General features: G+C 40.9%; 2 protein-coding genes across 16 annotated transcripts in view; both read right to left on the bottom strand.

The window, feature by feature from the left end:
• Rbs10l2 (ribosomal protein S10 like 2) overlaps positions 1-23,834 on the bottom strand; it is a 159,912-nt gene that overhangs the window by 48,459 nt on the left and 87,619 nt on the right. The window lies entirely within an intron of this gene.
• Positions 1-23,834, bottom strand: part of L3mbtl3 (L3MBTL histone methyl-lysine binding protein 3) — a 100,931-nt gene that overhangs the window by 29,555 nt on the left and 47,542 nt on the right. For all 15 annotated transcript variants that reach the window (XM_063276392.1, XM_006227696.5, XM_063276409.1 and 12 more), the window contains 5 exons: positions 23,246-23,337; positions 20,750-20,901; positions 9,072-9,148; positions 6,387-6,472; positions 4,750-4,860 (listed from right to left, as the gene is read on the bottom strand). In XM_063276392.1, coding sequence (XP_063132462.1) covers positions 4,750-4,860; positions 6,387-6,472; positions 9,072-9,148; positions 20,750-20,901; positions 23,246-23,337 — 518 coding nt within the window. The remainder of the gene's footprint in view (positions 1-4,749; positions 4,861-6,386; positions 6,473-9,071; positions 9,149-20,749; positions 20,902-23,245; positions 23,338-23,834) is intronic.

Here is a 23,834-nt window from a genome sequence, read left to right as displayed (position 1 = left end):
GAAACAAAAAGTCAAAGAAAATGAAACATTGCTATAGGAAACAAAAAAAAGATGCTTTATTTTAGTCTATGTACCTATGTATGTATGTATGTGTTATGTATGCATGTATCTATGTATGTATCTATATGTATCTATGTATGTATCTATTTGTATCTATGTATGTATGTATCTATGTATTTATGTATCTATCTGTGTATGTATATATGCATGTATGTATGTATCTATGTATGTATCTATCTGTGTATGTATATATGCATGTATGTATCTATCTGTGTATGTATATATGCATGCATGTATCTATCTATGTATGTATGTATCTCTCTATGTATGTATCTCTCTATGTATATATGTATGTATGTATGTATGTATGTATGTATGTATGTATCTATCTATCTATCTATCTATCTATCTATCTATCTATCTATCTATCCAGTTTCGTTGTTTTTATTTTCTTTCTTCTTTTTATCCTAGACAGGGTTTCCTCTGTGGCCCTGGCTCTCACCGTGCAGAGCAGGTGCTGGGATTAAAGGTGTGTACCACCTCCACTCAGCTTGTAGATGCTTTTTAAAAGAAGCGGGGACTAAATAATATTGTTGGGTTTTTTTTAATTTCTTGAAAAAAAAATCACAGATGCAATTAAAAATGCAACAGAAAGTTTGAAAAATAGATGAAGTTATTTCTAAGCAAAGAGAATTTCAAAACAAGAGTGTCAACCTGACAGTCAATAGCAGAGCAGTGACTTCCAAAAAGAGAAGAGATAAGAAAGCTATCAAAGCAGAAGAAGTATGTTATGTCAGAGACAGCAGGGCACAAAGCACCGCCATGGAAAGGCATGGGGACCCAGTGTGACAAACAGAAAGACAACACCACAAAGCATGAGACCACCAGAGACAACTGCTCCAGAAACAAGCCCATGGGCCAAAGAGAAACAATCAGAGTCCTTTGGTGTCCAAAAGCTGCAGGAGATGCCACAGAGTGATGCAGTACTATGGGTAAATGCTCCCTCCTTAAAATACTAACCTAGTCACACTGTCCAACGCAAAGCCAGTAGATGGACATTTTCCCTTGCGATCCTAAAATGCCCTTTTCAGGAAGACACATGTCTTCTTAGGAAGACACCGTTTCAGTGGGACAAAAGTATACCAAGCAAAACAAGGCCTGTCATCATACTTTGCGGTCTTCAGGAAAATGAAATGCAATCTAGTGTTTCAGCAAAAGGACCTCAGGATGCAGCCTGGGAACCAGCCAGGCTGAGAGTACGGACTCACTCAGCTGCAGCAGGAGACTGCAGAGTTGTGGGGAAAACAGCTCAAGAGAAAGAGACAGATACCCACTGCTGAAAAACATACTACCACTTTTCACTCAGAACACATCAAAACGACTGTAGCATTTGCAAAAATCTAATAAGAAGATAGAAATTGTTTTTTTATTTTAAAAAAAAAGAAATTTCAAAGAGATCATTTACAACAAGAAAACCAAAAAATAGTTTTAAAAGACCTGACTTAGAAATGAACAAGAGTAGTGTATTCATACTAACAACAGGGACGGGTGAAAAATCAAAACCAAAGCAAAACATGGCCAGATCTAGATCCTGGGTTCCAGAGCAGAGAGAAATTAAAGCATACTTAAAATTGAACTGACGGGTCAACAGGTCACACGGTGGTGATGGCACATGTCTTTAATCCCAGCATTCAGGAGGCCAGCCTGCTCTATATAGTGAGTTCCAGGATAGCCAGGGTCTGCTACACAGTGAGCCTCAAAAATAATGAGAATTGAACTGAGAAATACAGGTGCATAGAAATCATTTAAAAAACTGGGGACAAACTATCATGCACAACACGTGTGAGTGAAGAGGGATGTGGCACTACTTCATGTCCTGTCCCCAAAGCCGGTTAGAGCAGACCCTCATTCTGCTCCCTCCCTGCCTTCAACAGCACCCAACAAAAATGACTATCTCACCACCAGGGAGCCTCGAGGTGTTAAAGAGATATAAACTGTAACACTTTAAGAGCTGATCTCATTTAACAGAGCTGAGACACTTAAAATATGAAACCACACAAGTAAATGTGTGCGACTCTTCCTTTTCTGCAAAAGAGAAACAATCCCACTTGCTGTATTATCTCATGAGGTGGAAGAAAAACTCCTGGTGCTGGATCCTTTTTTCCCCCAATGCCTCTGCTGAATCTGAAACTGAGTCCCTGTCCATCAGCTCGCCATTGAAGGTGCTTAGAAACAGGCCGTCTGCACCGTGATTCAAGTCCAGTGTTTGACTTTCATTCTAAAAACTCGGCAAAGATTATCATCTTCCACACAGCCACAGCCAGCTCCTCATTGGATACGGTGGAGTGAGCAAGATGTTTCCTAAGACGGGGGGTTCAGCAACTAGATGAGGGATGGGGGCCGGCGAGAGGCTTCCCCGTCAGTGAATTCATATCTTACAGTATTGTATTCCTCTGGATCAAAGTTCTCAGACACAGACCAATAGAAAATATTATTTCAAATTAATACAAGACCTAACACTTTACAGTCAGTCTCAGGACTGCCATTATTTTTAGTATATCTCTTTACAGAATCCATTATGGATTTATACTTTTAGAAAAAAAAGAAATAATTTACTTGCTAATTTCAACCTGAATATTTTACTTCCCAAGCCTACGTACCCTATTGAAATATTCTCCGTTAATACAATGTAGACGCATAGTAATTTATTTTCCCATGGACTACTGAGGTTGCTCTCAGTGTTTATTGCCACAGACAGCGCAGCTGAACTTTCTTTGCTTGGGTTTTTATTTTTGCACATTCCTTCTGGTTATTTCCCAAAGCTACCAGGACTGAAACTCAGAAGGATATTCACATTCTAACATTTTGATGCCAAAGCGGCCTTTGGAAGAACTTGGGTACTTCATATTCCTCCCCACCATTTTAGGATGCTAAGTTCATTTCTCCAACTGAAGAGCTGTCGTCATACACACGGAAGAAGCTGGTGTGAAAATCACATTATACTTGACGGAGTCTTCTGCTGATTTATTAAAACTGGTTTATTATTAGATGTCTATTCAAACTGTTAGCGCTAAAGCTCTGGCTTCTTTATGATCCTCACATCACGACCGACTATAATGAATAGCAGAGTGTGCCGGCATGCCTGGCAGTGGTGGCCCATCACCTTTAGTCCCAGCGCTTGGGAGAGAGACTCAGGTGAATCACAGTTTAAGGACAGCCCGGTCCACGACAGCCAGAGCTACGCAGAGAAACCTCATCTCAAAAAAAAAATCCAAAATAAAAAAGTGTACTAGAAAATGGTTAACACAGACTTTACAGTTTTTATATGAGTTTGCAAAAACTTACGACTGGCTGGACTGATTGGATTATAAGCATATTGAGTTAATCATAAAAGTTTATTTTAGGGGTTGGCGATTTAGCTCAGTGGTAGAGCGCTTGCCTAGGAAGCGCAAGGCCCTGGGTTCGGTCCCCAGCTCCAAAAAAAAAGAACCCCCCCCCCAAAAAAAAAGTTTATTTTAGAGCAATAAGTTTATAAAACTGCATATTATACAATTTACATATTTTCATGTTATTTTGTTTTATTATCTTATAAATTATCATTAGAAATTACTAGTGAGGGTTGGAGAGAAGGCTGCTCTTCCAGGGGACCTGGGGTTCAATTCCCAGCACCCACGTGGCAGTCCAGTCTATAACTGTCCAGAGATTCTGAGACCCTCGCACAGACATATTTGAGGGCAAAACACCAACAAAATAAAATAAAATAAATTATGAACATAAAATAAACTATGTGTTTGATAAGACACAGCGAATGATTTGATTTACTGCCGCTTTGGAAAACGAGCTCCCAGTTCAGTTCCTGCAGTGTGGAACTGAGTCCTTTCCTTGCCAGCGATGACTAAAGTGCTTTATCGAATCTGCCTGAGTCTCAGCCTCCTCTGCACGGCATCAGCCGATGACACACATGGCCCACCCCAGAGCAGCGTGAATGAGAGCCTCGTAGAATAGCACCTGCCGATAATGACCTGCCATTTGTATAGATATTGCTGTTCCTAGCAGAAAAGTCAACTGGTCCTAGCAAGAAAGAAGGATGGGTTCCGTCCCGGCTAGAGAGAGAAACCGATGAGGCCTTCGAGCGTTGTGTCAGAACAACACACCAAAATACTACATGTGGGTAGAACCAGCCAAATCATTTAGATAATGACTCAACTTAGGAGAAGCAACTGATGCTTTATTAATCCAGTTCTAGTAAAAACCCGATTTTATTTATGAAACTATCTTTACTTATACTTTATAGTCTTTGGCTGAGCCGACAAAAATTCTTGAGCTCTTAAAAAGTGTTCTATTAGAACATGATGCATCTCTTTTCTCTTGGTTTTGTTTTTTGTTTTTCAGGGCAGGTTTTCTCTGTGTAGTCCTGGCTGTCCTGGAACTCACAGAGATCCACCTGCCTCTGCCTCCTGAGTATCGGGATTAAAGGTGTGTGCCCACATCCAACGCCTGGCTTCCTTTTCTTCTGAAGAGAATGTTACCCTAAGACGACGTATCTCCTTTCTCCAGTACACATTTAAAATATCAAACTACCTTTCATAGTTAAAAATGAAAAATATCTTAGGGCAATAGGCAAAGCCACTTTTCATATCTGCTTGGTTTTAGTAATTTAATTATAGTAGTTAAGCTCACTGTCTACTAAAGTTTCCATTTAAGATGTGGATTAACAAAGACAAGCAAACCAGGGCAGACGAGGCTTACTTTTATCCGGTGATCATCCGTGTCTGCTACCGTTGCTACTCTGATGAACAGTGGGTTTCTTTTGTCCACAGCCTCAAGCTTCATTTTTTTCTGGAATCCATGTGGAGGTTTCTGCCACACAAGAAACATGTTACGGTGAGGAGGGGCAGGTTGACAAACAGCAGTCACAGCTGAATTGTTTAGGTTACCCATCCATTCTCTGATTAGCACTGAGTGACACTTTCCAGTCAAAGCCCACAGCTCAACACCTGCAGGAGGACATCCTAGAGCAGAGAGAGGGGAGGGGCAGACACACTGCAGCCCTGCGATCAACCAAAAGGAAGACCAGACGTTTTCCTTACTGGTCAAGGTGCCATGGTAAAAGTTAATAGTCATGGAACTTGTTTTTAAAAAAGACAGAAAAACAAAGTGGCTGAAACGAAACATCTAGAAGTGGTAACCGGGGAGGGGGAAAGATAATGTAAAGAAGTCGCAATCCTTCTGAACAAGGTGGAACGGCTCTTCTGGGAAAGAGAGCTTAACACTCAGAGGTTAAGTTTCTGAGAAAGCTACAGACTGAAGAAGGTGGATTTTCCGCATGGAGCTGGTATATTAGATAAAATAACGTAAAGAACGCAACATGATGCTTGCCAGCAAGCTGGAAAAATCCCAGTTCTCCCTCTCAAGTAACAGCAGACACACAGGCTGTGGGCCAGCCATGCATCTGGTTAAAGGCCTGCATAGTAGAACAAGGCAGCAAAGACCACACCCTGTCAGCCTTACCTTGTTTAAAGCCTGACCATCTGTCAGGTGGAACCACAGAAACTCTCTCATACTTTCTCTCCTTAAAAATCCACGAGATTCTTTTTCTCCATATTTTGAACTGTTCCTACTAAGTCTACCATCAATTAATAACAATTTCTGTACGAAAGCATCCTCTAAAGGAGAAGACTGTCTATAGAAGACAAAGCCATGTTTAAAAAAATATATATTATTTTGTTTTTGAAATAGGATCTCCATATATAGCCTGGGCTGACTTTGAACTGTGCTGCTCCCCACGTACCTATCAAATACTAGGAACGTGTATTGAATGCCCGACTCTTGCAAAATTATTTAATGTATTTATTTTCCCATTAAATTCATGAGAAAATATAAGGTATAAAGTAATGTATTTGAGGAGCTGGGGAGATAGATCCACTGTTAAAGTGCCCAGATTGCAAGTTTACCCTCCAGAACCCATATTTAAAAAGTAAACATGGTGCGCACCCTCAAAATCCCGGGTGGAAGTGTGGAGGGAAGCAGATCTCTGTGGCATACACCGGCCAACCTAACCTAATCGGCAAGTTTCAAGCCAGTGAGCCACCCTATCTCAAAAACTGAGATAAGCCTCTGAGGAAAAAACAGCCAAGGTTCTCCTGCACCCTGTTCCAATGCCTGCCTCCCTGACACACGTTACCCATAGTTACCCATAGACATCAATCACAGTAACAATTTTGATTCTCAAAATCTAAAGACTTCGAAAGTATCTTCCTTGGCTCTTAGATTTCTTCACATAGCTAAGTCAGCTGACCAGTTTCTTAAACGTTCACGAACAAACATCATCATCAATAATAATCAATAATCATAATCAATCAGAGGCATGCAGCAAATTCTCTTACCACTTTGAAAGCTCTTGCAGGAGCAGGTAAAGAATTGGTCTCTTCTAGATATTTATCCCAGGAAAAGTGTTTCACATGCGAATAGCCTAAGAAATAAAGAACAGCATGAATCCTATGAGGGTGTGACGAAAACGAAATAACAAATAGTCCTACCAAAAAAAAAAAAAAAAAAAAAAAAAAACCCTCCAGAGCTACTGCTTGGAATGATCACTTAATTCCTTTCTGATCACTTATTCTGACTCCATCGCTGTTTAGATGTGATTATAAAGTATATCAAGACAGTGAAATAAAAGGATTTACAAGGATTATTAATGAAATAATTCAGATATTCCTTTCTTTTGTTAGGCCACAGAACATTATTTAAAGAATGTGTAAAAACAACTTCTTGTGCCTCCACCCTGCTGCCTCTGTTCTCGCTAGTGTCCCAAATCCTTCAGGCAGCCATGATGGGGGCCTACTTGCCGCACGAAGGGGAAATCTGTGGATATATTAGCAGTAACGGAGGTCAGGCTTCTACCCACCTGAGAACAGGTATAGACATGGACAGAAGAAAACTAAAACGAAGCCAATAGTTTGAGATTTGAATCGGGCCAGTGGTATCAATGGAAGGTGTTTTATTTTAGCAAACACTAGCACTGAAATAGGAAAGATTAAGAAGTTCTGCCTACGCTTACAGATGCACACCCCCTTCAACCAGTGAGATGCCCTTCTGGGAGTAAGCAAATAGCTACCAGACTGTGATTAGTAAATAGCACTCGCCACTTAAAAAATAATCTTGGTGAAATGGCTGTAGGGCTGTGTGATGATCAGTGAGTATATGTTACTTGCAGCTGCTCCATTGAGTAGTTCTCAAACCCCAAGGCAAACGTGTGAAAAGTAGGTTGAACCACCACCAAAAAGGGGCTGTTACTTGGTACACCTTTAAAAGACCTGCATAAAAGTCAATAATAAACTCTTGAGATAAAGTTAGCAGGGGCTGGAGAGATGGCTCAGCAGTTGAGAACACTGGCTGCTTTTCAAGAGATCCTAAGTTCAATTCCCAGCAACCACAGGGTGGCTCATGGCCATCTGTAATGGGATCTGATGCCCTCTTCTGGTGTGTCTGAAGACAGCTACAGTGTGTTCACATACATAAAATAAAATAATAATAATAATAATAATAATAATAATAATGTTAGTAATTTACAGTTCTACAAAGATATAAATAAATTAACTGGATGGATAACTGGGGAGTGAAAAGGCTAATCTTTGCAGAAGAATATCAATTAAATATACAAAAGTAGATAGAATAGACAAATTACCATTACCCATTAACATTCTTCAACTTAGAATAGTAATTAGTTCCAAATAGAAATATTAGCAGATGGTATAACTGAAAGACAGATGAGATACGAGGTAATTACAGAATCTCAAATATCTCTAGAAAAAAGGACTGACAAATATGTCCTTGAGCTGTGCCCTTGAGAAGTTTACAACACTGTAGCAGTCTTAGGGCGGGAGACGGGGTTCGGAGGGGCAAGGGGGATGGTGTTCAACTTGGAGACAGTCATGGGGTGCTTTCATTTAGTCCTACTCAAGAACTAGAGGCAGGAGGATCTCGGTGGCTCTGACACCAGCATTCTCTACATACTGAGTTCCAGGCCATCATGGCTACCTGGTAAGACTGTTTGAAAAAGAAAACTAAGAAAAATAAAAACAAATGTGTGATTTGGGCCTAGTCATTAGGAAATGTCAATCATACTCAAATGACAACACTCTGGACAAAATAATTAGTTTATAAGTCTCACACATACTAAGGTTTGGTTGTCAAGGCGACTCTAACGAGGGACTAGAGGATCTGTGGCTGAGTAATCTTACAGGATTCTTTTGCATGTGGGGACAGCTGTCAAACATGAATGAGTCTTTGGCTCCAGCTTAAGTACATACGAATTTATAAATACTCTTGAAGCTTCTCTACCCCAGAAGCTGTTTCCAAGTAAGTTAAAACAAGATATGCAAACCTACATATACATACACATTTTAAAGAATATCTAATGAACTTACCTTGTACATTTTAGCTTACCAGAATGTTTTAAAAAGAAACACTATATATAGAAAAGGGTAATAAACTTTTAAACTACAAAGATGGGAAGCCATGGCTGTCTCTATTTCCCTCTCAACTTAAAATCAAACATACATAAAGTTATCGTTTAGAAAACCCAAAGTAAAAGGAGTTGTATGTAATAACCATGCCCCAGCAGAGCAGCCCATGTCCCACCTTCAACACCACATCCACTTTCCTGACACGCCCACGTTACTACTTCGTGCTAAGATAATTAAGTCCCAAAATGAATCTCAAGTTGAAACCACCAAAGGTCAAACTTTGTCAAAGAACATGATATCTAAGGTTGTGATACAAATAATGCCAATATTAATGCTCACAATTGAAGCTCTATCTGGGGTGAGCAGGTCAGTGCCTGTAGCCGATGCAGGGCTTTGTAGAATGAAACTGTAACTCCCACATTTATGTGTTTATTCACTCCCTACACAGCCACTTCTGTACCGCAACTGAGCCCAGCAATTGTGACAGGGGCTATATATAGGGCATGCCACATTTCAAGTATCTATTCTTTAAAAAAACAAAAACAAAATCATGGCCAACTCTTCAAGTATCTGGAAAATGTTAGAGAAAATATAAGTCCAAACCTGGTGGTGTAATCAGTGTTCTTCTGTGTTCTTTACACCATCCGACTGGATGAATATGTGGGCTGTTTGATTCGCACCTGCAGGTTATAAAGAGCTGGAGTTACTAGAGAGGTAGGCAAATGCTGTCAGAAGTTTTTAAGAGGAAAATCAAGTAGCAATTATGAACACATCTAAGAGTTCTATTTATTACAACCTATCTAATTTGGGAAAAAAACTAAAAGATCTCTCGTCATATAAATATATGTATGAAGTTTTCACACATACAGTTTATTTTTGCTAGATAAATATTACATGGATTTGACACTTTTATTTTTCCATACACACACACACACAAAAAATGTTGTTAAAGCCCAAAACTTTAAAGGCAGAAAGAGTACACAGAGAGCATCATTTCCAAGGTGAAAATCATGTAAATGGAAAAGCTAAAATTACTTTAGCATCTCTAAGGCATGTGGGTTAGACCACTGTCAAAACTTGGCATGCTAGAGTACATACAGAAGTCAGAAAACTAGCGAAGGGCCATGGGAAGGGAGTGCCCAAGGAGAGAGCACAGACATGGTGTGATGGGGGGATAACAGAATGGAGGTCTACCCAGCACTAAAATATCACGTGGGAACTTACTTAAATTACACACACACACACACACACACACACACACACACAACACACACACAGAGTATAAATAGATTTCTCCTATAATGGAGCAGGGAGGCAATACTTCTGTTCACTGTAGCACTATAGACTAGCAAAGGACCAGTGCAAATGTATGAATATATATAGTAACAATGTGCTATTTCTGTTCCCCTTTAGAATTGCAGATCCCAGAGAACCAAGCAAACCATTCTTCCTCTGTTGCTCTCTCCTGCCCAGCATTTTTACTCTAATTAAGCACACATTTACTATATCCGCAAAGAGAGCTGGTGCTTTTGACTCTGTGCTCCTAAACACACTTGTTCTGTGAATCCCTCACCTCAGCAAGAACGAGTTTGACCCATTTATCTACATGCTCATTGTTTAAAGTCTCAAGTGAAGATAATGTGCTGAAAAGCAATGTGTCCAGCCGGCTGACACTGGACAGACCCTGAAGAAATGGCCACAGTAAAGTAAGCGTAAGTCTCTTGCCTCTAATGGCACCAACATTGTAGAAAGAAACTGTAGAGATAAAAAGATAACTGTCCTTTGTATCTGCAGAAGACTGGAGCCCAGGAACCCAGAAGATAACAAATCCAGAGATGATTAAGTACCTTACATAAATGTTGTGACATTTGCATATTCTGCATGTGCAGTCTCCCATTAAATCACCCCTACGTTACTTACACTAGCTAGTACAATAGAAGTATTTAGGGGGTTGTTATGGGGGGAATGAATTATTTTAAGCATGTACATGTTTAGGACGCATGCAGCCGTCACAAGCCTAATTAAATTTATGAGCTGTGGTTGGCACGAAGGAAAAGCCCATGAAGTAAAAGAGTGGGTTGAGACTGCAAGGGTGTCCCTTTACATAGCCCAGCCATGGCTGCCTCTTAGAGCAGCCTCTTGTGAGCAGAGACTTGTGTGATGACAGGGAAGTGAGCCACTCAGACACAGAAAGGAGACTTCTGGGCAGAGACAACAAGTCCACAGGTTCTGAAGGGGACCCTAGTAGAGCTGTAACGGGGATAGGAAAGGATAGACAGGAAGCAAACAATATAAAATGGTCTCAGAATGGAAAAGGGTGTGACAAAGTGTAGGATTTTAGTCAAGAATGATGTAAAACATTGTGGAGGGTGTTCTACAGAGAAGGAGCTGAGCCTGATTTATGGGTTTTTTGGGTTTTTTTTTTTTGTTTTTGGCTTGGTTGGTTTGTTTTGCAAGACTGGGTTCTTTGCGTAGTCCTGGCTGTCCTGGAACTCACTCTATAGACTAGGCTGGCCTCCACCTGACTGTGCCTCCTGAGTACTGGGATTAAAGGTGTGTGCACCACCACCCTGCTCTGATTTATGTTTTAAAGCAATTATTATAACTCTTATGCAAACAGGCGTCCATACCAGAGGCCAGTTAGACGGTGCCACAAAAGATCCCAGAGGCCTTGACCACAGCGGAGGAAAACAGAGCGATCAGGTTTGGGTGAACATTGTAAACAGAACTAAGGTCGTTACATTTAACATAGGATGTGAGTGAACTGAGGACCGAAGCTGTAGGCATAGGCGGCAAGAACGCCATTTCCTGGGCTAGGAGAGACTGTCAGCAACGCCTCTGACATTTCAAGTAGCGAATGAGAACGCCTGCTCTGGGCATGTTTAGCAAACGTGTTAGGCAAACAGGAAAGAAATGTCAAATAAACCACGGACACCAACGTCTGGAAAGAGATCACACAGAAGGAAGATCAGGGCTCAGAGTGTCCATTCTGGAGTTATCAGCGTTTGGGCTGATACTTATCACCTGCAGACCTGAGACGACCCAGAGACAGAGAGAGAGAAGGGGGCAAAGTCCACGTCAGGTGACTCGTAAGTGACGTAATAGAAGAAATCAACTGGAGTCAGTGGAGTCAGTGGTGCTACAGATCAAAGGGGGAACAAGGGCTAATCATTAGACCTGTCAACACAAAGGTCTCTAGTCTCAGCAAAAGATGTAGGACACAAAAGCTAGAACAAAACGGGGTTAAGACTGAAGATGGAGAGAGCGACAGAGAAAGCATATTGATTTGAGAAGTCAGGTATAAAAGGAGGCAGCAAAATGAGGCAGGGAGCAAAAGCAAAAGCTTGCTTTATTATTGATTATTGAAAAATTGAAGGACATGTACATATATATATGAATATATCTATTTTCTGTTTTCTAAGCTATTTTAAAGTTTAAAATTACTTGAAAACTTTTTTTTAACAAGACAAGTACACAATCTCCAGAAAATAGGTAGTTGCTAAGCAAACCCTGTGATGGGAGCCTTCTACACACTAAGGACTCATCCTATATGCTAAGGATATGTCAGATTTTAAAACAAATCTCTCTTCCCTCATGTGTGCACTTACAAAAAGAATTCATCAGAGACCATGATGTGCAGGTGCAGGGGACAGGACAAAAGTCAGAGTCAGGGTGCACATCCCAGGTGGAAAGCAGGAAGGTGAGCCCAGTGAGGTACAAGAGGAAGATGTCTCTTCTCATTGTTTTTTCTCAGTTAAAGGTGGGGGGGTGGCACACACACACACACACACACATACACACACACACACACACACACACACAAAGAAGGAAATGTAGTAGTCTAGAAGAGCAGACAGTGACAGGCACAGACTAAGGGTCCAGATGACCACCACATTAATAGCCACAAATGCAAAGTCATAGCACTCAGCATGTGGTACCTGTTTCTAGTTACAGTCGATGGTCAGGCACAGATACAGTAGGCAGAAGTGGATTCAACCCAGACTGGGATGGTGCCAGGTAAATATACAATACATTTGCCCAGGAGGAGTTCTGGTAAATATTACAGAATAAGAGGCCTATAGACGTACCACAGCATAGATCTGAAGACATGGGTTAGACTCATGGGTGCTCTCAATGATAATAAGTGATCTGAAACCTACACACACACACACACACACACACACACCCCTGAACACACACACACACACACATACACACACATACGCACATACACATACACACACATGTTGTGGTTTGCCCTGAAGCTATCTGTATTTTGATGCTAATTCCACTGCCCCAAGGACAGCTGCCTAGTCACGTACTCAGGACTCAGGTGACTTCACCAGAACCACCTCTCCATTGAATTTGTAAAGTACAGGTGAGGGGCAGGTACAGGATAGAAGGAGGCCTGTCACTGGAGGAAAAGGAAGGATGGGCGGGAGAGAAGTTTGAAGGAAGAGGAGGAGACAGGAGAAGAGGAGACAGAGAGAGGGGAGAAGTCATGGCAGGTGATGTTAAGATTCTGCTTTGTGTATTTACAGGTTGTTATTAATGTTCTCAAGGGATGGATGGTACCGGGCTTTGTATGTTTAAGTGGGCAATTATATCTTACCAATTGGATCTAAGATTACTGTGTTGTGTGTTCTTTTATGTGAGGGTTTGAGTGTAGGAAAGTGCGCGGCTGGGCTGTGTTTCTGCCACGATATGTAACAGATATCTTGGGACACCGCGGAGTGGACCTAACGGGGTAAAAGACTATACTTTTTATTTTTATATTTTTACAACAACACACACACACACACACATACACACACATGAGAGGGAGAGAGACAGAGAGAGAGAGAGAGAGAGAGAGAGAAGACATAGGAAACCAGAAGTTCATAGCCAGAGAGTAACAAACATTGGTATTACCAATAAGTAAGAAATCTAGTAAGTAGCCAAAACCAAAGCGCTTTCTAAGAAGCGCTCTAAGTGAAGGAGGCTAGCAAAGTTTCTCAAGGACGCATTGTCAACACTAGAACAGACTGAGCTGGAGAAAGCACTACTTCAAGCTGGTTTTTCCACAGAGCTTACTTCAAAAGAAAATACTTTAACTTCAGGCTGGAGATGGGGCTCAGTAGGTGAGGCTCTTCTGTTCTCCCAGAGGACCCAGGTTCAATTCCCAGAACCCATATGGTGGCTCACAACTACCTAGAACTTCAGTTCGAAGGAGATCTGATGGTCCCTTCTGACACGCACGTGATACACAGACATATAGGCAGACCAAACCGTCATACACATAAAAAGCTAGGTTAATGTCAAGTCCAACTCCTTATGATGTACTGTTATAACCATGTTAATGGGGTTATTTGGATGCCCTCAGCTTTTCTTAATCATTTTGGTTTTGGATTTTTACTGATGGTACTTTAAGAAGGGATTTATAGTTCTGCAGCCTGGATGGACTGACCATTCTGCTTCCCTTGTGATATAAGAGAAGGCTGTTCATCTCTTTAGTTACGACTGTGCTACATTCCCCTTCTCTGAACTCCACATTTGAGAACCCTCAGAAGCCTGCTTCCACAAATCACATGCTTGTGTTGTATCTGTTGCAAAAGCTTTACAGTTGATTCTTAGAGATTCACCTAAGGGAGAAGCCTAGAAAGAACACACCATGCAATGCTTTTCCTCTCTAAACCAATCTGATATTAAAATGGAACTGGAACAATTTCCCTTTAGATTACATTAAATCATATAACTAGCATACAAAGCAAAATCATGTAACTAATATATAAAGTAAAAATATTGTACATATGTATGCAGTAGTATGTAATATTTCAATATATAAAATAATTATTTTTTCTAAAATACTGGTGTTATGCTATACTAAATAGACTACTATAATGTTTTAGTCATTTACTTTTTCTCTTTACAATAAAAGTACTTTGTCAGAGTGGGGGAGAAGGAAGTAGTACTTATAAATGGATTCATAAAAACAGTAAATATACACTGGTTCGATTCTTTCTCTTGTCAATCTAATATAAGTACCTACCAAAGCCATGCTGATTATTTCGAAGCAAAAAATAAACATCACTAGCTTTTGGTTTTATTTGATTTCTCTACAAATCACAACTAAGGAAATCTACTTACTGTTGACTGCCTAAACCCAACATAAAGTCCATCATAAGTATCTACTTATTAAGTCACTGTTTAAGATAAAGCTACCATCTCAAAGCAGTCTTCTCTGACCAACTTTCCTTATACTCTGTCAGCAGCAAAGAGCACCCCACTCAAAAGTCGGAAGGCTCCAAACTCATTTCCTTTGCCACGGAACAAATCATCTTAGTTCCGTCTAGTGTTCAAAGGCAGAAATGTAACAACAGGAATCAAAAGTAACCAACTGACGCTAAGCACTTGTTACTTCATTTCCTTATCTCGATCACTCAGGACTTTATGTAAATCATGGGTGAACTACTATTAGCAGTCCTCTGTGATCCATGTGGATCAAGACTGAGTGGTTCTGAAAAGCTCAGAAAAAAAAAAAAAAATCCACATATCCTCAATATGTATGGTTTAACTTTAAAGTAAGCAAGACCCGAAGATCACAGTATACAAACACACAAACAGGCTAAGTGAGTACCTCAGCCCCTAGGGTTGAAAAGAGGAGGTGCTTTGTTGGTGATTGTATTTGTTTAGCTTGCACTAGCCTTGAACGGGATCGGTAGAGAATGACTTTCACCTCCCGATCCTCCAGCTTCCACCTCCCATGAGATTAGAAGTGTGTATTATGTCACAGCGAAAAATGACATAAAATTAGGTATGTATGCAAGGCTAGGCAGAGAACCAAGCAGGGATATTTCTAGGAGCTTATATAAAGCAAACATTGCCTCTTTCAAGTGGCCATGGTCGAGGGTCAGAAGATAGGACCCTGCCTCTCCTACTCCAACTTCCTCCCCAGTACCCGACTGCCCCAGCCACCCACTCTATATTAGTCTCTGCTTTCCTAATAACTCCAAATTTCCTCTAGCTTTGTTACCTATTGCTCCCTTCCCCCTCTAACTCATATTTACTAGTGTGCTTTTTGCTTAGAATCTCTTGATAACACAGTAGCTTGGCAAAGATCCAAGTGATACCATTCAGTTACCCTAGGATCAACCCTTTGCTTCTTCTTTTCCTCTGGATTGAGAGTGGAGACGTGATTAATGTGACCAATAATCTAGTGTCAGATATTTACACTCCCCTCCTTCACAGTGTTTTGAGACCTTCTTCCAGCCCAGAAACTACACGCAAAATGCTCTAAGTGCAGGTACACCACCTTAGAAGATGACCCCAGCACTTGCCAGAAAAAAAAATTGTTTGCCTTTAACACCATGTTGTTTTTTTCTTTTCAGTTGAATGTCCCTTCCATTCTCCTCAACTATTTGCAAACTATTCTGCACACTGAAACTTTTATTTGAATCTTTGTGGCGTGTGATGAGGTAGGTATTATGTGATCCCTATGGAAGGGTAACTAGGCCTCAGGAGTTAAGTAAGCTACTCAATAAGCAGGCTGCCAGTCTCCACATGGTGTCAGTCTCCACACATGCTACCCTTGTGCCAAACACAGGCATGCTCTCCTTGGTCAATGACTTACCACCCCCTCATGTGCCAACTGCCTTATTTCATGGTGTAACTCTAATCCCATGTCTTCTGAGAAGCTTTTCCCCATGAACCGCCCAGTGAGGTTGAATCAATCTTTTATTCCACATGCCTTAGAAGACAGCAACAGTTGGTAGTAAAAGAAAGCAAACACTAACCACCAAGTTTCTCTCCTTAGAACACAGGCCCCAATGCCAAAGTTGTAGACTTAAGTTCCATCCACTTCCTCCCCTCCTGTCGACAACAACATTCAGTGCACCTTGAACTAAACTTAGTAATAAAAGCTCATTACCTTTGATACCACTCTAAAACCCATGTTACAAATCTATCAATACTATATAAGGGAAAAACTAAAATTATTATTATTATGAATTTGTAAGTAATAAAGAGATGAACCTTGAGGCACAGTTTGTCGTTTACTTAGAAAGAGTTGGGGAAAGATGGTTTCTTCTAAACCACTAATTTGATGCTTCCCTTTCTACAGATCTATTCATTGCTGACTTCTCCCCAACTCACCAAGAGATCACATCAAAATGGAACCCAGGTGGCTGAGGCCATAGGTCCATGCTTGTGCTAAGCATGTTAAGTCCTGTGGTCATGCTGCCTTGGATCCCCAAAGAAATGATCTCACGAAAATATTAGTTTCTTCCAAGGAAAAATAAATCCCAGTGCCTCGGGGGTAGGGGGGAAGAAGAGGTGACTGTTCTCATCATATGTTCTGTCTTTGGAGCCCGATATCAGGCAGGGGGAAGATGAGGGAGAAAGAGGCTGTCTATGCAGTAGGAGGTGGGGTACAGTATTCCCAAGGTGCTTATAACAGGGCAAAACAATGCAGAGGTTCCTCCTGCTTTCTCCTATATTGTATTCCTGTTGAGGCTATTTCAGGTTTAAACTAGAATTTTATTCGCTTGATGGAGAATCCCAAGGAAAACAACCAAACTCTATTCTAGGAACCCAAGGTCATAACACCCCAACTACCTTACCTTAGCTTCTGCTAAACTGCCTGTTTGTACAAACCTCCTCCTCCAGCTAATTGCTTATCTTAGCATCTGTTAAAAGATTTGCTTGCACAAAACCTCCTCCTGCAGCTGTAGAGTAAAACATATAGGATGTGGTTTCTACCTTTTAAAATTCATACCCTAAACACTTGGTGCTTTATTTTGGTCTGAAGGACCCTAGTTCTTACTGAAGTGTAATAGCTATTAAGAGGCTTGGCCTACTAGAAAGTAGGTAGGTTATGGAGTTCCTGCGAAGGACACTAGGGGCTTTTGCCAGCTTTACACCCACCATCTCAGGTCAAGATTAGGCCAAATACCAGCTTCCTGCCTCGAGTCAAGGTTAGGCCAAGTTCCATTCTCCACCCACAGTTCTCAGGAGGAGCAGGAACATTCTTGGAAAAGAGCAGAATGTACTGACATAGTCACCTGACTCTCTGGTCCCAGATGGAGTTCAAATGCATGTTATAGTCTGCCTATGCTTGCTAGCCAATAGATTCAAAGGTCAATATGCTTAGCCAATAAGTTTAAACTGTAACTTGCTGATGTAACCTATACCCCTAAAAGGTATAAAAACTGCTTGTTATAGCCATTCAGAGTCACCGTCTAGTCACTTGCCACAAGGGGCTGATTAAAGGTTGACCCCAACGTGCCGGAAAATAAACCTCTTGCATTTGCATCAAACTCCGTTCTCGAGTCTCACTTGTGGGTTGGGGGTGGGGTCTCCCAGTAGTTAAGACTCACTTCCAGCCTTACAGGTCCTAAATACCTGAGGGTGCTACGAGCCTACTAAAATAAAGATTTTCAATTCAGTAAAGGTTTACTCATCCCTGTAACACTCCTCGCTTTCCTTCCTGCCTCTTTAAAGTAATTTCTAGTTTCAATATTCTGTGATATTGAAGATTGTTACCCTGAGGCTAACGACCATCAGGAAACCCAGAGGTATATTTTATTTCTAGTATATACTATTTTCCTTTCCTCAGTCCTGCATACATTTCCATCATGTTCCTCTTTAGAAGAATGAATTCTTCATTACAACCGAACACATAATATCTTGATGCAGACAGATGTCACACGCTTTCCATGCCCTGTGTATTAAAATGGAATACAGCATCCCTATACTACAGGGCAGGGGACTCTCATTTCATTAACTCAAAAAGGAAAGGAAATCTGTAACCTCAATTATGCACCAAAGTAATTTATACAGGAAAAAAAATCCCAAGTTCAAAGACTAGAGAAATAGACAGTCCAGCACACTTAAGCAATTTTAAAAGTGCCTTAGTTGCACACTACAAAAGGGAACTCATTCTCTTTTGCTGACAATTAACAAAATATGTCATGTTAATAGAAATATAAGTAATCTTCAAAGGACATTCTGGTCTGAAAATGAGGGCATTAGTTTATGCCTTTAAATATGCAAATCAGCTACAAGAGAGCAGTCTCCCTTTGCATTTCTCAGAAGGAACCAGGGTTCTACCTGCTTATTCACCAGGGTGCTTGTCGGCAGAGACAGTGCCAAAGCTCCCTGTGCTCATTACTTTCTTCCAGAAACCCAATTATGGCTTTAAAACAGTGTTGTACTGCACAACAGAGGCAGACTGATCTCTGTGAGCTCAAGGCCACTGTACTGGACAACAGAGGCAGATTGATCTCTGAGTTCAAGACCAGCCCTGCTCTCCATATCAAGTTTCAGGATAGCTAGGGCTATACGGAGAAACCTTGTTTCAAGAGGCAAACAAACCAACAAATGACAATAACAACAGCAAAACACTGAGGTACAAACAAACGTCACTTCATCTTTGTCCACATCTAACAAAAGATCAAGATGGCCGTCTTTTGTAAAGACTGGAGAGAGAAAGCTGCACAAACATGAAAACTAGAGTTTGGAGAGCCAAAACCTATAGGGAGCCAGGTGGGTGTGGCAGCCAGGTGGGTGTGGCAGCCAGGTGGGTGTGGCAGCCAGCTGGTATTCCCAGCACTCGGGAGACAGATAAGGCATCCTCTATGCAAGATGGCTACTTAGACTAGCTGAATGAATAAGTTCTAAAGGCCAGACTCTACTTCAGAAAACAGAAAGCAGTGACAGAGGAAGACACTGACTTTAAGTTCTAGCCCTGGAATGCAAGTACAAGCACTAGAGAGCACGCACCCCCAGGCGCACACGTGGAAAACAAGCCCAGTGTGATTCCCCTTCTTTAGCAGTTTGAGTAAAACTGATATCTAAATATTCAACTTGAGAATTAATGAGAATTAATGGTGGATCTGACTGTACAGACTAAAAAGTAATATGTAATACAAATGAACGCGTGTCACTAACTCTGACAACCAGAGCTCAACCCGTGAGCTCAAACCATGTGGGACTGACCACAAGGTGGAAGGAGAGAACCGATTCCCAAACATTGTTCTGAAATCTCCATATGCGCTCCCCTCAGTCAATATAAACATGTAATAAATTTTTGAAGAAGGGGAAAGAAAATAGCTATATTTATATCAGCTAATATTCACTTGGTACCAACCACAATACATCTGATGCACCTCTGGATATTCTCCTCTCACACTTACTCACAGCAGCTTGTCAAAACACTTCAGAGATGTTTTCACCAGGAAAAGCAATTCTAGTGAACGGTTGTATGATCACATGTAATGGTTTAGGCCGAGGCTGTACTATAGAGGTTACGGCAATTGTCTGGCAGGCTAAGAACCTGGGTTTGATCCCTCAATCCACAGCACATGTAAAAGTCAATGCTCTGTTACAATGATTTTACGATTTCATAGGATGCTGTTTTCATACTATGACGCTCTTAGTATTGTATATAGTGTATCTGAAAATGTTAAGGATTTAAAAAAAGTTCCTTAATTGCCATCATTTCTATTCAGCTATCTGAATGGTTCAGCTAGCTGAGCGTAAAACTATAGATAACTAAAACTGAGTGTAAAACTATAGATAATTAAAATAGATAATATAGAATAGATAATTAAAATAAATTCCCAAAAAGTTACACATGGCTCTCAAGAGGAGGAGGAAAAGCAGCCTGGGAGGGCATCAACACGGAGGTATGCGTTGGGATAAGGGATACACATTTTATGTTAGGAACACAAGGCGAATATAGATCCTGAGTCGTCTGAAAGGATTTCATTAGAAATCCATAGTATTGGAGATACAATATGAGACATGCATTAACATACAATATGGAACAAGCTTATAGATCCGAAATAGGAGAAAGTGGAGCAGAACTTTTTTTAATCCCACTTTTTATATTCTTTCTCTTCTTTTATGGCATTTTGTTTTTCTGTGCATGGGTAATTTGCCTACATGTAGGTCTGTGTACCGTATGCGCAGTGCTCAGACACCAGAAGAAGGCATTGGACTCCCCAGAAATGGAGGTAAAGGCAGTGATGACTCACCGTGTGAGCACTGCTACTTTTTCAAGACAGAGGCTCATACAATCCTGGTTGGTCTCAAAGCTCCCTAGGTAGCATAGGATGACATTGAGCTTCTGATCCTCCTGTACCACCTCCCAAGAGCTAGCCTGATGTCAGTCGCTACACATGTTAGAGCTTTTTGGTTTCGTTATAAACTTCATATTGTCCCTTACTTTTAATGGCGTGCTTACTTCTTTCCCTGGATAAGCATTAAAATTTCAGAAGCATAGGGATGGAAAACTGTCTCACCAATAGTCATAGCTCTCGTCCCAGTTGTCAAAATGGACCAGGAAACGGTTGTCCACCATATCTGTTACCGTAGCAACGCAGATAATGGAAGGACTCTTTTTGTCTGCAGCCTCGAGCTTCATTCCAACTCGAAAACCTGACGGGATCACTGTCTGTGGAAACACGAGATTTTATTAGAGATGAACACGCATGGCATTTCAACAGTGGAGACCTACATTCGCTTGCACCCCGTTTCAAGGACAAGCATGCACAGCCTCATGCCCCTAATTTAAAAATGCTATGCTGGACTCACCCCAGGGTTGCTTTCTCCGGCAACAATAAAAAACAAAGCTCTACAGTTACATTCAATCAACTGAGCCTCAGAACGAAACACCCACAACCTTGCAGAGTTTAAAATAATTAATTTCAGCATGTGTTTCAATACCTTAGCTGGGAGACGTATACTAGGCAGACAAGTTTGATTCACCACATGACTGATTATTTGGCCTTCTTTTCCGCTTGATTACAGATCAGACAATGAAAATTATTTCACACAAAAGATGCACTTAATTGAGTTACAAACGTAGAGTCATTACGAATTCACTTCTAACTCTGAGAACATCTCTCAAGTACTCTACAGAAAGTAGGTCACCTTCCTATATGAGAAGCTTCAAGCCATTACGAGTTTGGCTTGCTACTACAGACAATTTTGCTCGCAGCAGCAGCAAAGCTCCCTGCTAAAACACATTGTCATTAGGAGTATTAAGTATTTTAAGGAAACCCATAGATTATCAGTAGTAAAAGTTCAGAGCTTGAGGGACAGCAATGTGTAAGCAGCCCTCACAATCTTTTGTGGAAAAATATTGTAATCTCAGAGTACGATACTAGAATATCCTTTGTGTCAGCCACAGAACAATTTAAGTCATTTCTACCCTCCAATGAAAACCCTTCATTTCAAACTGAAGCATATGGGCACCACTCTAATGCTTTAAGCAAATAAATGTTACAAAGTAAAACTATATAGATATAGTTGCAAAAATGTAACCAATGAAAACTCGGTTAAGTCCTAAGTGGATTAAATAGGGACCTGCAAATAACATACACAACAATCAGCATATATTTGAACCCTGAAATGATATGTCATTTTTGTCCATAGATATCTGAGTACTCTGAGGTGGAGAATGGAGACATAGAAAGATTAATTAACTCTCAAATGCCAAAACACAGCCTAAGATTAGGGTGTATGCTAGCCATGTCTAGAATGCAGTGGCAGTTCAGGGCAGTTAATCATGACGTGATGCAAGTCATCATTAGAGGAGCTGCCGAGGGCCAGAGACAGCAGGCTGCCGAGTTTCCACCCAACTGACCTTCCTCCAGGGATGTGTCTTGTCAGAGAATACAAACTGACGAGGGCAGCATTTACATTCCAGCGATTAAGCTGTCTGCCCAATTAAGAGATAATAAAATAGGCTGACCATACTCCCTGTCTCCCTCCCTCTCTCTCTCTCCTTTTGATTTTTAATTCGACCTACTTTATGTTCAATTTAATCAGAGCATATTTATTTCTTCCACTAGATCTGTACCCTCAGACCAGCTAGCTGCCTGATATCACTGCCCCGATGGAAAAGTCTTCCCCCGATTCCAATCCTTGTTCCAGCAGGAGGGAACCCTGGTGCCTCTATCCTTTTTACTCCCTGCTACCAAAAAGATGAATCCAGGAAGGAGGATGCACAGACTCTCAGGAGAGAGCCAGGCTGCAGCCATGTGTTCTGCTGTCTGCTGAGGACCCAGGGATCCCTGGAGTTGCAGGGATGAAGGGAAAAGGAAAAAACCTTGATTCCAGGGCTCAGAATCAAGAGGCTCATTTGTCTGCAGTGAAAGGTTGTATGTGCCCTCTCATCTAGTCCTTGTGAGCTGGAAGAATGACATTTCATTTGCCCCCACTCTAATTAGGTCATATCTTGGGGAGGGAAGGACATCAAGGACCCCTCGAATATGACACAGGAGAAACACGGAATGAAAGCACAAATACAGACAAGAAACAGAAAATGCAGCCACATCTGCATTTGCTATTCCTACAAAAACCACGGCCACCAAAAGTATGAGCTGCAATACAGGCATAGGTGAGTCCCTAGTGACTTCCCGCCAGTGAACTCAAACAGGGCTCATCCATCACACCCTGTGACTCCAGTCTGAACAGTGTTCCTAATTAAATGAAGGCAACAGTCTAATATTCCAGCTGATCTAATTTCTATGCCTCTTAATTGTAAACCACACCTGGATTTCATATTGTGTTGTCTTCTACCATTCAGTAAGACGACCATAATATGGCTATAAAAAAGGTATTTATTCATGAAGAATTTAAGCTAATTTTAAAGTTTAATTAAGACAGGAGAACTCTACTTACCAAGGCACTAAAACTCCTTGTTATCACTTGTGATTTATCCTATGAGACACTTAGGGAAAAAAAAAAAACTCATTTTGAAAGGAAAAGTACTTTACTTCAGATGCACTTACTATGTTCTGATTTTCAAATAATGACTTGGGAGCAGCCTGGGCTTTGCACGTCTTAAGGTAGGACTGCCAATTAAATTCTTCTTCTTTATAGCCTAGAGTAAAAGCACAGGTGGACAGACTTAGGGAAATTGCGAAGAACCGTGAGCTAATTTCCAGTCCTACTGCAGTCAAATGTTTTTTTCCAATAAATAAAATTTAACCAATAATTTAAAACTATTATTTTTAGATACAGGTGGTGCTTACCTTCTAAGTTTGTTAGAATTTTCGCAACTTTAACTGGGTGCGGTGGCAGACGTACAGAAAAGGAATAGGAAGGAAATGCATTTTGAACCTCTGTGGTATCAAGCTACTTCTATAGATGTTTAGTTACAGTTCCTCAGAAGTAGGACTGGTAAGCTGGAGTGATAACATTCCTCAGTTCCCCTCACCTAGTCCAGTTACAGTGAAACAGGGCCTTGTCTAACTTTCCCGTTTCCTTAGGAGAAGTGAATTTCTGAAAGGGCCTTTACAGTTCTCAAAAAATCCCACATTATTTACAACTTTTAGTTAGAATAAAGGCATGGTGGGCCTCTATAAAATCACATCTCTG

Source organism: Rattus norvegicus, chromosome 1 (assembly GCF_036323735.1).
Source record: "Rattus norvegicus strain BN/NHsdMcwi chromosome 1, GRCr8, whole genome shotgun sequence".
NCBI lineage: Eukaryota > Metazoa > Chordata > Mammalia > Rodentia > Muridae > Rattus > Rattus norvegicus.
Note: the sequence above shows the minus strand (reverse complement) of the source record. Positions and strands in the feature narration are given on the sequence as shown.